This window comes from Scyliorhinus canicula, chromosome 7 (genome assembly GCF_902713615.1).
Source record: "Scyliorhinus canicula chromosome 7, sScyCan1.1, whole genome shotgun sequence".
NCBI lineage: Eukaryota > Metazoa > Chordata > Chondrichthyes > Carcharhiniformes > Scyliorhinidae > Scyliorhinus > Scyliorhinus canicula.
In genome coordinates this window covers 143,176,386-143,191,926 of record NC_052152.1, presented here as the reverse complement: position 1 = coordinate 143,191,926, position 15,541 = coordinate 143,176,386, and the positions used below count along the sequence as shown (strand labels likewise).

The following is a 15,541-nucleotide window of genomic DNA, read 5'->3' as shown; positions in this document are numbered from 1 at the left end:
CCAGGGGACTTATCAGCCATTAACCCCATTAGTTCAAATAGAATGCAAAAGTATACCATGTTATGGTCACTGCTTCCTAGGGCATTGTTTGCTCGGAGTAAAAGGAAACAAGTTGAATATATAAAAAGCCTTTCACAACCTATTTGTGCTTCACAGCCAATGAATTATTTCTGAAATGCAACCACTGTTATTTTGTAAGCAAAGTAGCAATTGATTTGCACAAAGTAAGGTCCCATGAACAGTGATTAATTCATCCAAGACATTTAGAATGTTAATTGAGATAATTAGTCAGGACAGAGAGCACATTTCTTCAAATAATATCATGCGTTTGCTTATGTCCATCTGAACTGTCAGATAGGGTCTTATTTAATGCTGACAATGGAGCACTCCCTCAGTACCCCACTGAAGTAATTTTAGATTGCAAGTGTATCCATGTCCCATTGTTTAATGATCGTTGGCATTTTTTCCATTGTAAGTCTGTCCCTAATATCTGCCAGTGCATATCACAATAAAAGGCACCTACCTGAATGTGATGGCCTTCAGGGACGACAACGTATTCCTGTGGAACAAGGTGTTGCACACCTTCCTGCGAAATGATGTATTGCACCTTCAGAGAAAAAGAAAATGTAGCAAGATATCGGAAAGAACAACAATCTATGAGGGCAAAAATGTGACTGTCTCTGAAGTGCAAGACCTTCTTGAACCATTAATGAATTTTACTTTAAATCCAACTTTAAAAGTGTATACTCCATGGAAGGCAGACGGTAGAAGATAGTTTGCGATGGTGCTGATCTGCAACTATCACCAGCTTTAATTGGAGAATCTCAATTCCATCCTATATCCATTGTACAATACTACAAGCATTTAATGGCACCAAATTATTTCAAGAATTGGAGATAAGGGCCGGGATTCTCCCCTACTCGGCGTACCGGAGTGGCGAGAACCACTCCAGCGTCGGGCCTCCCCAAAGGTGCGGAATTCTGTGCTGCTTCAGTGGGCTCTTTACTTAATGTAAAACCACAAACGGCTTGAACAGGCTAGAGTTTCTACTGCAGATTACTTCTGCTTGATTGTCTGGCCTCTGTGTCCTCATCTTTTCAAAAATGCCTCTCCCTGATTCATGCATGAAGGTCAAAAGAGTTTGTTAACATCAACTCGTGCGTATTTTCCTGAATGATCTTCTTCTATTCTAAAAACAGAGCACGAGAAAGCTCATCTCATTTTCAGTGAGCAATTTACAGTATCAGGGATAATGTAGATAGCACCTGTCAATGTCACGTTACATGTTCACTCGACGGAACACATGACAGATATCTAGGTACAGCAAGTTCAGACTTCAGAGTCTTTAAAAATGTTGAATTGCTGATCTGTGACCTGGGATGTTTATCAGCTGACCCTGGGGATCTCAATGCGGAAAGGAAAAATTGGAGGGAGGTTTCCCAATTTCTGATGTGCATGACCATACCGTTTATGGAATACAAGTTGGTGTAAGACAAATTGGGTGTATCAAATAGGCTGCATAATTTACGGTCTTCTGTTTATTGCCCAGCAACAGAAGTACAAAATGATCCCCATTCATTCTTGTGTAAGGGAAGACCATGGCTGGATTCTCCGGTTGCCGAAATCACATAAGGCAATCAGCCGGAGAATCAAAATTCCCGACCAAATCAGAGCCCTGTGTGATGCTCTGCCCCCTCCAAATCGGCGTCATTGCAACGCACACTGCGCGCAGCTGCAACCGCACCTGCATCTCATTAAGCTCAACAGTTGTGAGCCTGGAATGGGTGGCCGAGGAGAGAGAGAGAGAGAGAGAGAGAGAGAGAGAGAGAACGTTGCCGACAGTTGTGCTGCTGGTCGGGGTGGGCGGCTATACAATCCAGCACAACCAGTGCCATTTTTTCGGGCGCAATCGATGCGTGTGTGTGAGGATTGTAAGCGTATGCGCGGCTGCAGCTCGTCAGTCCCAGCACAGACCCGGCGATTCTCCCACCATTTCTTTTGTGTTCCGTGGGTGTTTCACACGGAGCCGGTGTAAGTGTGCCGCCGATTTTTCAGTCGCGGAACTCCACGGATCCTCCGTTGGTGTCAGCACTTAGCCGCGGGAACGGAGAATCCAAAACCTTATCTTCAATTCTTGAAATAATTTGATGGCATTAAATTCTTCTTGAAGTATTGTCCATTTACAATGAATCTATGATGGTATTGATATTCTCCAATCTGCAAAAGTTAAACTCTTTGCCTTGCAATTTCAACAGTTAAAGAAGATTAGAACTTCACTGAAAACACCTTGCCTAGCATTAACTCGATCTGCTTTTGGAGAGATTAAAAGTACAAATTTTTAAACCATGTCACACTTCAAGGTCCTGCCATCGCGACAGCAAATACAGGACAGTGGGAGTCAACTCCATAGGTAACTAGACCGCTGAGGATTGACATCACTGAATGTGAGCTGATATCTGTGGAAGCTCTAAACAACAGTTTATAATATACAAAACATACAGAACACATTAAGCACTGCTGACGGGGCAAGTATGGGCACACCACCAAACTATACAATACAATGGGAAGAACCAAAATCACAAAGCTATCAAAATATATAACACCTGGTTGGCTGACGCAAATATATCTTTCACGTTCATTGCTATTCACACTTAAAAATAATTTTTTTAATAGGATGTGGCTAGGCCAGCATTTATTGCCCCTCCCTAGGCCGTCAAGAAGGTGGTGGTGAGCCCCCTTCTTGAACCGCTACAGCCCACCAGGTGTACATATTTCATATATAAAATACAAAGCATGTTACTGGTCACCATTGTCTATATGCCAAACTTTAGGGATTTCCTCAAATGTACATGGAGTATTGCTTCAACTGACTAAAATGGAGTAAGGAGTTGTAAGTTATCCAAATGTTACCTGGTTATCTGCTGTAACTAAATGTTGAACAGTCTGTCCATCAGATGTTATATGTTGGATATATGTCGTCTCATCCTGAGTGGGGAAGCAAAATAAGGTATACTTGTTAGGAAAAAGGCAAAGGGACTGAAAAGCGGTTTGAAGATGAGATGAGAATTTATTACTGGGTAGTGAACAGTGTGCCACCTACCTGGTCAGAAATGGACTGCTCTTGGGCTACTATAATGTGGTCCGGGGCCAAAGCCTGGAATCGGTCTGGTGAAATAACAGTTTCATCTGTCTGTAGAGCTACAGTGAATACAAAGATATTTTCCACAGTAAGCACAGAATTCTCAGAATTAGGTCTGAATCCTTTTGTAAATAATATAAGTCTCTAACATTGAAAGAACAAACATGGAGCAAGGTCTAGAAGGGAGCACACAGGACTCAGCAGCGAGAAATTGCACCATAAGCACCAAAATACTACGTTCAATTCTGTGCATTAGATAGCTTACCTTTCACAAACAGCCTCAACATCCCTAGATTAGGAACATCTCCAGGCCTCCCCAAAAATAAAATTAACCAGGGTCTCCTCCTGAAAATTTATCCCGTCAGGCAAATACAGGATTATACTCTGTTGTGATGCCAACCACAGTCAGATTTATGTTCACTGTGTAAAATGTTGCCTATTGAACCAAATCCCAAACTTGGATTCAAGGGATGTGAAGGTAGTACAGAAAAGTGGAATCGAGACAGTAGATCAGCTATGATCTTGTAAGTGGCAGAGACTGCAAGTTCTACTCCTACTCTTATTTCATATATTATTTTGGAATCAAAAAGGTCAGAGGAGCAAAGTGGTGAGAATAGGAAACACAGGGCCCGATTCTCTTGCAGCGTTGCGCTCAAGTGAGAGCACAATGCAGCCGGAGAATCTCAGGAGAGGCCTCCAGAGGACCTCCAGACAGCCTCTGTGCATCACTAGATTCATCCAAGTTCCAAAAGATGTTGGAGTTGGAACTCTGCCCACAATGGGCGGGTCTGAATGACACTCACTGAAGTAGGTTGTAAACCTGCTTAAGACCTACCTGCCCAGGATCCACCAGCCTCTGTCAATTCTCCGGCCTACCCAGGGAGATTGCAGCTGGGCGCTGATCAGTGCTGGTCCACGCAAACGTGGATCAGGCAGACCGGCACCCGGGGGAATCTCCTGGGCTATCGGAGACCCCTGGGTGGTCAGGGGAAGTGCAGGGTGGCTCCCTGGCTCTCCCTCTGGAACACAGACACCTTGGCACTGCCACCTGGGCACTGCCTGTGTGCGTGCAAGGGTGGCAGTGCAAGGATGCCAGAGTGCCAGGGTGGCACTGCCAAGGCAGAGAGGGGCCACGCTCATGAAAGGAGGGTGGATTTGAAGAGTAGGGGTGTGCAGGGCAGGTAAGTAGGGGTCTCTGGGTGGTTGAAGAGGTGATGAGTGAGGGTTCTGGCAGGGTGGGGGTGCTGCAAGGCAGCCTGATGAAGTGGGGGGGGGGGGGGGGGGGAGAGGAAAAGAAGACTCCCAGGGACCTCAGAGTGGGGTGTCCTCGTGTATAGGGGTGACATTGCCCATGGGTGTGGGGACCCACAAGCTCACTTGAGATCGGGGCACCCTTTCAAAATGACGACCCAATCGCGGAGCTTAGTTCCCATTGCTAAAAAATAAGTGTGGGCTGAACCAGTGAGAAACTCCCCAGGGACAAAAAAAAGTATCATTTTACGGTGGGGAGCTCGCCAGCAGAAAACCCCTCGAAAAACCCACAGAATGATCGTTTCTGCTGGTTATCCGTAATACTAATCATTAGCCAGCAGTCAGGTGCAGACAGATCTCCAGTTTGTTGCGGATTGTGTTTAATAATTAGTTAATATACCCTTATTAGAGAATATCAACAAGGAAACCTTGTTTGGGCCACATAGGAGCAGCCGAAACCTTTTGTAGTATCTGCCATTATAACTCTCTAGTATTTAGTCTGCAACTAGAAAGTTATTTTTCAAGCAACTCTCCTCAGGACTTCCCCCAGAATAGAAACAAAGGAAATGTTAGCATCAAACTATCTTGTGTATCTTCAGTAAACATGAAACAAAAGAACCTATCCCCTTCATGCTGTACTACCCGGTTTGCACTAATTTGATTTAAACGTGTATGAACAGCGCACAAAGTAGGGGCACTGCAAGTTCTATTTTCAAGCACTAATGCATGATATCCAAAATAAATTCATATCTTAAGAATTGTTTGGAAATGTTATGGTTGCTATTTTCTCCACGCAAGTCCACAAACAGCAGTGAGGTGAATGAGAAAATCCATTGACAGGATAGGCACACCAACATCAGTGTACACACTCATGCCGACATCCACAACATCAAAGCATTGACCACGCTTGATCAGCTCTGCTGGGCGGCCACATTGTCTGCATGCCTGACACGAGACTCTCACAACAAGCACTCCACTCTGAGCTTTGACAGGGCAAGCGAGCCCCACGAGGGAAGAGGAAATGCTTCGAGCACCATCCTCAAATCTGCCTTGCAAAACTGCAACAGGCCATCCACTGTCAGATCTGGTGGGATCATATAAACCCCAACATGTCCTGCATCATTTCCCAGAATTTCTTATCTGCAAAACGTTTTCCTAAACTCCTCTTGCCCCCACCACCCTTCTCTTCCACCCAACAATAAGTGTGCTCATTCATTTATTTGTCAAAAGATCAAGACCATCTGGTCTGTTGTTTCTACCATGTCCCTCCCTTCCACTAGCTTAACAGGTCAAAATCCCTTGAAAGGTCCCCCATGCCTAGCCCTAACCCCATATCTTTCTCGACTTTCTCTCCCGTCTCCCCTCATGATCTCTCCGATGTTATATTGTCTGTGAAATCCACCTCTTCTTTCCTCAATCCTAATAAACTGCCGATCACCTAACTTCCCCTTCTGGTAGCCTATTGTTAATGGTTTTCTCTGTTCAGACATTGTCCATCTCTCATTTAAATCTGGCACCATCACTCCTCTCATTAGAAGACCAACTTTTGATCCCCGAGTCCTTAAGAATTACTCCAAAACTCGAAATCCAAACTCCCTTTCCTCTCCAAATTCCTTGAACATATTGTCACCTCCCAAATCCATGCCCATCTTTCCCAGAACTCCATGTTTGAATCACTCCAATCAGATTTCTGCCCCTCTGACAGCTGCAAAATAACTCTTATTAAAGTCACAAATAAGATCCATTGTCCTGTAAACTTTCCCTCCTTATCCTTCTCGAGCTGTTTCAGCCTTTGACATGCATGTCCACACCATCCTCCTCCAATCTCTTGCCACTGAAGGGACTGTTGTAACCTGGTTCCATTTTTATCTCTCTAACCATTGCAAGGGCATCACTTTCAATTGCTTCTCTTTTTTGCTTTGGTCTTCCTCGAGACCTCTCCTTGGCCCTCTCCTCACAAGTGGTTAGAAAGATTCCATTGCATTATTTCTCTGTCAGACAATGAGTGAAATCCACCGGCCACGTTGCACTCTCGCTTGAGCGCCTATGTGGCCGGTGAATCCCGGGAGACCCCTCTCGTGAGTTTCCCGGACGTCTTCCATGGGATTCACCCAAGTCCCGTGAGGCATTGGAAACTGATTCAACTGGCGTGCGCCGAAGCCAGTTTTAAACCGACTCTGGCGAACTTACCCAGGATCCCTGGGCCTCGTGGGATCCACTGGCCTCCCCAGCATGACCCCAGCTTGGCGCCTTTCAGCACTGGTCCAATGTGGAACAGGGGGAACGGCACCCAGGGGAACACCGGGCCATTGGAGACCTCTGATGGTCAGGGCCAGTGCAGGGTAACCCTCCCCCTGGAACGCAGGGAACTTGGTACTGCCCAGCTGGTACCTTGGTACTGCCACCCAGACACTGCCGAGGTGCCTGGGTGGCACTGTCAAATCAGCAGGAGCACTGCCCGGGTGGCAGTGCAAAGGTGCCCATGTGCCAGGGTGGCACCGCCAAGGATCCAGGCTTGAGAAGAGCCATTCTCATGAAAGGAGGGGGTTTGAAAGATGGGGGCGTGCAGGGGAGGTAAGTAAGGGCCTCTGGGAGGTTAGGGGCAGCATGGCAGCGCAGTGGTTAGCACTGTTGCTTCACAGCTCCAGGGTCCCAGGTTCGATTCCCTGCTTGGGTCACTGTCTGTGCGGAGTCTGCATGTTCTCCCAGTGTCTGCGTGGGTTTCCTCCGGGCGCTCTGGTTTCCTCCCACAATCCAAAGATATGCGGGTGAGGTGGATTGGCCATGCTAAATTGCCCTGAGTGTCCAAAAAAGGTTATGTGGGGTTACTGGGTTATGGGGATAATGTAGAGGTGTGGGCTTGGGTAGGGTGCACTCTCCAAGGGACTTGCAGACTTGATGGGCCTAATGACCACCTTCAGCACTGTAAATTCTATGATTCCATGATCTCCACCGACACCTGGGAATCCCCAAAGTGGAAGAAAAGCATCCAGGAAGGATCTGAACAATGAAGTTTCATCTCCGAGAGTAAGCTGACACCAAGGAATGCATGGCAACTTGGGCACGCCACCTACCCATTCCTCCAACCACCGTATGCCCCACCTGTGGTGGAGGTTGTGCATTGAACTCCTCAGTCACCTGAGAACTCATGGTTACTGTGGAAACAAATCATCTTGAATGCTGAGGGACTGCCTAAGATCTTTCACTTTACAGGAAAACATTTTCTTCTAGGTTACCATACCCAGCTGATTAATAACCAGCATCGAGGTACACGAGGAAAAACATTGAAATGATGCAAAATCCACAAATCTCTTCTCAATAACAGGTAGCATTAAGGAACAAAGTGAATGTGGTTCACTAGCCCAGCTGACTGATGACTTGAATCTATGTGATTGGAAAAAGGCCCAAGCGTAAACTGGGGAAAAATACTGTAATTAAATTTGGGTAGAAAAACAGAAGAAATGTTTTGGTATTGCAGTAAATAGATTAGCACATTTCAAATGGAAGTGGCTTATATTCTCAAGGGACTTTTGGTTTAACTATCACCTTGAATTTGTACTATAATTTGCCCGTGCATACTTTTCAGTTAAAAATCACACTTCGGATTCAATGATTTTTCTTTCCAGAAACCAGAATGTCACTTTTACAGCACCTAAACATTTTTCTTAAACAGTGAGTGTTGGCAACATTACTGGTGATGAGATGGCTGAGGCAAGCCACTGAGCTCAACAGCTTAGGTCACAAAGGAGGGGAAACTTGCATTTATATAGCACCTTTCACAGCCTCAGGACCTCCTAATGCGTTGGGTCACTTTCCATGTGGAGTTTGTACATTCTCCCTGTGTCTGCGTGGGTCTCACCTCCACAACCCAAAAGGTGTGCAGGGTAGGTGAATTTGCCACTCTAAATTGACCCTTAAATTAGAAAAAAAATCGAAAACGAAAGGACATCCCGAAACACTCTGCAACCAATGATTACTTTTGAAGTGCAGCCAATGTTGTAATTTAGGAAATCAGCAGCCAATCTGCACACAGTGAGCTCCCACAAAGAGCAACATGACAATGTCCAGATAATCTGTGCCATCTTTTGTGTTTCAGTCACATGTTGGGGTTCAGCAAGTCCACAGAACCAATTTCTCAACGTTTAATATGCAATCAAAAATACTTGGCGAGTTCAGTCAGTTAATTTTTGAAAAGGAGAAAGCCTGGACTGAACGGAACTGGATTCGTATTTTCCAACTTACCGATCGCTTCGTCATCACTGTTCAAAATGACGTGTTGCTGTCGGGGCTGCTTCTGTTGAGAGTCAGAACTGTGTAGTCTCTCAATGTGAAACTTCAGGTGGCCATTTCGATTAAACCTTCAATTTTAAATAAATAAATGGAATTTTATGAAAGATTGTTTTTTCAATTAACACATTCACTTATGCAATAGCAATTCTTTCCATTGTAATAGTTGGATTTGATTACTACTTAGCCCTTTTGTTCTGAATTGCCTTGTAAAAGGATTCCAATTTAAGAAGATTTGCAAGTCAATACCTTTTGAAAAGAAATATACGGTTTTCTAATCTACTCATACTGCTGAGATCTACAAAATATGGGTAAATGAAAAAGAAAATAATTACTTGGTACCATTAAGATTCCCTATAGATTTGGTCAAATAAATTGGTATTTTCTCACTTTATATTTAGAGTTAAGATAATAGGTGCTTTGAGTTTGGGGTAAAGAACGATCAGTCTGTTATGAATGAACTTGGTTCAAATGCTTCTAAACTGCTCCTTAATTTTTCAATGCACGGTTGGGTAGTTTTATACTTTCTTAAAAATTAAAAACACAAGACAAATACTTTTTAAACGGCTACTTCAAAGTAATCATTTGGCAATGCCCTGCCAGGAACAATATTTCAAATATCAATGATCCAATTCCATTATTCACAACATTGCTAAAACCTCCTCAAATATGCACTTTATGCAATGCCTTATGAACCCGTGCTTCCATGCAAAGAATACCAAGTACATTTAATACAACTCAGTACTTTTCCATTGTGTCCCAAGAACACTTAAGAAAAGTAATTAATTTAACAGGTAATGCAATGGGTCATTATATTTCAGAGATAGGAGATGCTTAGAGACAGGTACAATTCATATTGTTGCAAAAAGAACTTCCAAGCAGCTGTCAACTATCTGCTCCCAAGGGATGACAAGAGAAAGGATTTTGGGAAAGGAGTGAAAGAATAGTCGAAAAGTAGATGGTCAGAGGGTTAGCCATGATCTTGTGGCTGGTTCAAAACTTGAAAAAAAAGTGATCTAGTTTAATTAGAACACATGGAGATTAATGGGTAATATGATAGCCATGTTTGGGGACGGGACAGAACATCTTATGACAGACTGTCCACAGGCCATTCAGCCCAAAGAGTCTATGCCAGTGTTTATTCTCAAAGGCGATTAATAGGTTTGATAAGTAATGAAAGGAAATGGCTAGAATTCTGCAGCATATACTCAACTGGGGATGGGCAACAAAATGTTGGCCTTGCGACAAATAAAAGAAACATGCCATTTCATACCAAAAAGCTGAACTAAGTGTGCATTAAAATAAAAGCGGTTTTATAACCTTCACTAGAGTCTAGATCAAGACCATAGAAAGTATTATAAAAAAGGCATATGACTGAAACAGTGAGACCTATTCGTTGATTCTGGGCGACTAAAGATTTGGGAAGGAAGGCCTCAACAGAAGTGGAATGACAAACAGTATTTGGCAGTTCTGTGAAGCCTAGTGGGTGAAAGATTACCTCTGTCCACAAATATCACAGGAAAAGGGCTTCTCATTTGTGTGCGTCAGCAGGTGCCGCCGAAGATCCTTCTTGTTTTTGGATGCAAAACTACACTGATTACATTTATGTGGCCTCAGGTTAGAATGCTGCAGCATATGATTCTGAAGGCAAGACAGATTACCAAAATTACCAAACACAGTACCAAAAAACATAATCAGACTAAAATCAGTTTGCACTATTATAGAAGCATGTCGCAAGTAAGTTACTCAAGAACATACACAGTACTGAAGGTGTGCCTTGGACAGCACATCCAAGATCAGAAAATGCGTGGTGTGTTTAGGTTGAGGGGACAGGGGGATACAGGAGAATGAAAAACATTAGGTCCAATCATTTCCTGCCACAGTGCACTGGTTCACCAGTGTTTACCACTCTGCCTCTGATAAAACCTACCTAATTCAAATCATAGAATCTCAGATTCTCTACAGTGCAGAAGGAGGCCTTTTGGCCCATTGAGTCTGCACCGATCCTCTGAAAGGGCACCCTGTCCCCATAATTCCACCTAACCTGCACATCTTTGGACTGTGCGAGGAAACTGGAGCACCTGAAGGAAGCCCACGCAGACACGGGGAGAACATGCAAATTCCACATAGTCACCCACCCAATTGAACAGAGGGTCTCGGACGCTGTGAGGCAACAGTGCTAACCATTGTGCCGCTATAAGCTTATAGCTATGGGCATGTTGAGCATGTTGAGGTACAATTCCTAGCTCATATAATAATGAAAGGGACCAAATTTTGAATGAGTGAAAACGAAAGGAAGTTGTAAATCAAACTAAAAGCAAAAGCAACAAAGTGCTGATTGAGCCCTTAAGTTTTCAGCTGGCTGATAAACAGACTCTAATTTCAGGCACTAAGAGTCTGGAAATAAGAAACTGGGCAGGAACACTTACTCGGACCTCCGGCCACGTGTTGGCTGCAAAGTTACAATCGAGACACTTGAAACCCTGCTCCCCTGCATGTGCTCGTTTGTGACTCTCCATCTCTGCTCGGCCATGGAACGACACGGTACATATTTTACAGGAAAACTTCTTCATTGAGGATGACTGCAGGTTTGAATCAACTTGTGGAGATGTGATGTCGCCAGCAAACTGGGAAGTCAGAAAACAAATTAAGAATTTTCAACTTTCCTCTTTTTGAAGGGGACGAAATCCAGAGTTGGGTGGTTCTGGATCATCTTCAAGACTGGTCTGAAGCCACAGGCCCTCAAATATAATCAAGTAAGTCTCTCTAAAAGATACAAGCAGCATTTCTGAAATGCTGAATCATTGGAACAACATACCCTGAGACCCTGATGTAGCAGATCAATGCCATGGTAAAACGAATTGATATTTGGGGAAAAAAATAAAATCAAGATTTTTTTAAAATACAAGATGCACTAAAGAATACTCCCTTCACAGGTTATAATCCTATTTATTTAGTTAACTTCACATGCTCCCTGAATGATTAGCTGCAAGTAGCTATTTGCCCATGGCCATCACTGCATACAGCTGGGAGTTCAGCCACCAGGAGTTCTCCTCAACAGCCAAGTGACCTTAGTTTGATACAACCCTGACTTGAACTCAAACTACTAGGACATAAAAATCAGTATTGCAACAGATCATTCAGTGGCCGGACTAAAACTTTAATGCTAGTTGGAAGAGGGCTAGTTGGAAGAGGGATGAAGTGTTATTCAAGGATGGTCTAACCCAATCCAGTTTTGCAACTATGTATTGAACTTTCTTTCTTTGAAACTTCAAACGAAGTCTCTGGAGTTGCACAGCAGATTGGAGCACCATTGCAATGTGTCACAGTATATGAATGACAATGCATGACATGGTACAGCTACCTACAGTGCATCAGGCATAAAAGGACTGTGCTGTTAATTCTTATCCTTTGACTCATTAATATTGATTCCTTCAAACCAGCACTCTTCACAGCATTGGAATAATCTGTCCTTTGGTGCCACAAAGTATTTTGGATATAAAGGATACTAGTGGATTTCAGATGGAGCTGTTCATGGCAAGTTTAAAGATGCTGCGTTATACTGCTAGAGTGTTATAATACGCAACTCGCAATGTATGAAACAATCACTATCTCATTAGCCCATTTCCAATGGGCACAAGCAGCTGCCTCAAGAAAAGCTGGTTGTTGAGAACATGGAGGCACTTTCACTCTGTTGCGTCGCCTTCAGATGCACAAAATGCACTCCCATTGAGGCAAAGACAGAACGTTCCAGCCATTTTGAGGTGATTAGTAGGTAATTTCTGTTGCTGAAGGTTTGTCTCGAGATTGACAGTTGCTTGCAAATCTTAGTTTTTTCTCAGTGAAACCAGCAAGGAATGACTAGTCCCTTGCTCTTATCCTATTTATTTTAAATTACTCAGTTGTGTTTTGTCACTTTCATGAATATGTTATATGGGTTTGTTAGATGCAAATATGACACTAGTTTCAAGTGCAAGACTGCGATACAAGAAATACGATAGACGCAAGAATTATTTTTTCGATATATGAAATACAAGTAGTACAGATAAAGAGGATTTTGCCACATGGGTAGGCCCGTCTTTGCCCCCAGACTTATGCATTGTGTCAAACCAAAATCTAACTTCAGCGGCTCGGAACTCAATCTGTGCATTCATTGATTGGACAAATTAGAAATCAGATATATCTCTACTTCTCAGCTGGAGAACTCTGACTATTTCCTGCATTATCCAGTGCCTCTCCAGAAGAATGACATTTAAACTGAATGCAAGGGCAGATAATGGAGTGGAACAGGTTGGGCGGAATTCTCCGCTCCCGCAAAAAATCGGGAAGGCCGTCGTGAACTCGGCCGAGTTTCACGACGGCCTCGGAGGCCGCTCCTCTCACCTTATTCACCCCCAACCAGGGGACTAGGAGCGGCCCTCCGTAATTTTCGGCCGCCTGGCCTTGACGCTTGCGTCAAGGCGGCGTGACGAGAATGACGCGGCTGGCGCGCCCAAGCGATGTCAGCCGCGCATGCGCAGGTTGGCCGGCTCCAACCCGCACATGCGCGGCTGACGTCACGCTGGCTGACGGCTCAAACTCGCGCATGCGCGGTTGCCGTCTTCCCCTCCGTTGCCCCGCAAGACGTGGTGGCTTGATCTTGCGGGGCGGCGGAGGGGAAAGAGTGCGTCCTTTTGAGACGCTGGCCCGACGATCGGTGGGCAATGATCGCGGGCCAGTCCCCTCCCAAGCACGGCCGTGGTGCTCACTCCCCTCTCCGCGCCCCACAAGCTTCAAACCAGCTTTTGGCGCCATTTTCATGACGGCAGCGACCAGGTGTGGTTGCCGCCGTCGTGAACCGGTCGTGAACGGCAGGCCGCTCGGCAAATCCGGGTCAGAGAATCGGCGGTTGCATGAAAAACGGCGACTGGTGAGTCTTCCGAGCGGGGTGGTGGGAGAATCGAGGGGGCGTGTCGTGAGTCGCTCGGCCCTCCCGTGATTCTCCCACCCTGCGTGGGGAGCGGAGAATCGCGCCCGTTATTTGTGGGCTTTTTAAAACTTCATTCTTGGGATGTGGCCATTGCTGAAAAAAAGTGATGGTGGGAATTTTTCTGCAGGAGGAGGCCTTTTGGCCCATTGAGTCTGTACCGATCCTCTGAAAGGGCGCCCTGTCCCCATAATTCCACCTAACCTGCACATCTTTGGACTGTGGGAGGAAACCGGAGCACCTGGAGCCCCTGCAATCCATGTGATATCCTCTGTAGGGGTTTGATCAACTAAATAGCTCACTGCAACACTTCAAAGGGCTTTTAAGGATCAAGCATGTTGGTGGCCATATGGAGCAAGATTATATATTTCTTCCCCCTGGAAGATCCAATGAACCTGTTGGACTCTTAGTGAAATTTGATAACCTTGAGGTAATTAAAAAACGGATATCAGATTTTAGTACAAAACTAAAAATTCTGATTCTCGAAACTGACATGGGAGATTCAAACTCACATTCACTAGATTAGCAGTCCCATAACAATCAATACACGACTGTACTGTGATGACTCACACTATGACTAAGACAGTGTAGAGAAAACCAATGGAGGAGAGGAAGCGACTGTTGGGTGTCACGTGAGTTCCTTTAAGAAAAGTGTGTTTTATCAAATGGCTGCAGTGATGTCATTTTGTGGGTGGAGCTGGAATGTGATTCTGCTTTTTAATTTTGTTTTTGAGCTTGAAGCTCTTTTTGGCTCTGTGTTTTAGTTTCGCTTTCAGTTGGAGAGCTGAATTTAAACCAAGCAGATGTATACTGGTCTCTCTCTCTGTATGTTAAACAAGGTGTTTAGATCTCTTGATAATTTAAAAGTGATAACTATTCTCTGTAGAGAATTTAAACCTACTGTCGTTGTTAAAAAGTGTTTTGGCTAAGAGTTACCTATAGAATACTGTATCTTTTTGGGGGGTTATCAATGCTGGTAGTTGGTAAGATGTTTACTGTGAGTTTATAAAATGTTAACTGGATGGATTCATAGAATAAACATCATTTTAAAAATACTTTAGATCTCAGTTGCATCACATCTGTAAAATGGGCCCTTGTATTCCCCATTACCAAAATCAATTTAAAGTTGTGGGTCAGGTGAACTCCATGATATACTTTGGTGTTCTCTAAACTCTGACCCATAACATGGGTCACATACCTCAATCTGCTGAAACTGGTTCCCCTGCACGTTTGTCGTCATGATGAAGTGACCATGGTGCTGTTTTAACTCATCACCACTGACGACCACTGTGTGAGCCACATCCCCATTGCCATCTGAGCCACTAAGAAGGGAAGACAAAGCAAATTTAAGCAATTAAATAGATTTACATTGATGTTGCAGGAAATGCACCACAGAATCTTGTCAGTATTATATTCGGTGCTATGTTTGAGATTTTGTATATTACACTCCCCCAATGTTGGAAGTTGTACCCTTTACAGGAGTGAAAGAGCAGTGAAACATGAAAGGTGAGATTTTGCAGATTCAACAACAATTTATTTAGTTTATGCCTTTCTTTTAGTGAAAAGGAAAATTTCACTATAGGCCTCACAGGAGGCATTCCGCTCATATAGTGCAAGTGACAAGAAAACGATGCACACTTGTGGTGTTCAAGTCATGTTTCCCAGTTCATACGCAAGATTTGGAAGCTCAATTATTACATTTTACCAGCTGAAATGTAGTTGCATTAATAATGATATTGTTTCTCAATTAAATTGGGCAGCACAGTAGCACAGTTACTTCACAGCTCCAGGGTCCCGGTTGGATACCGGCTTGAATCACGGTCTGCGTGGAGTCTGCATGTTCTCCCTGTGTCTGCATCGGTTTCCTCCGGGTGTTCCGGTTTCCTCCCACAGTCCAA

General features: G+C 44.2%; 1 protein-coding gene across 3 annotated transcripts in view; it reads right to left on the bottom strand.

The window, feature by feature from the left end:
• Positions 1-15,541, bottom strand: part of znf335 (zinc finger protein 335) — an 88,668-nt gene that overhangs the window by 13,219 nt on the left and 59,908 nt on the right. For all 3 annotated transcript variants that reach the window (XM_038803055.1, XM_038803054.1, XM_038803056.1), the window contains 7 exons: positions 14,842-14,965; positions 11,107-11,304; positions 10,176-10,318; positions 8,633-8,748; positions 3,101-3,198; positions 2,911-2,985; positions 524-607 (listed from right to left, as the gene is read on the bottom strand). In XM_038803055.1, coding sequence (XP_038658983.1) covers positions 524-607; positions 2,911-2,985; positions 3,101-3,198; positions 8,633-8,748; positions 10,176-10,318; positions 11,107-11,304; positions 14,842-14,965 — 838 coding nt within the window. The remainder of the gene's footprint in view (positions 1-523; positions 608-2,910; positions 2,986-3,100; positions 3,199-8,632; positions 8,749-10,175; positions 10,319-11,106; positions 11,305-14,841; positions 14,966-15,541) is intronic.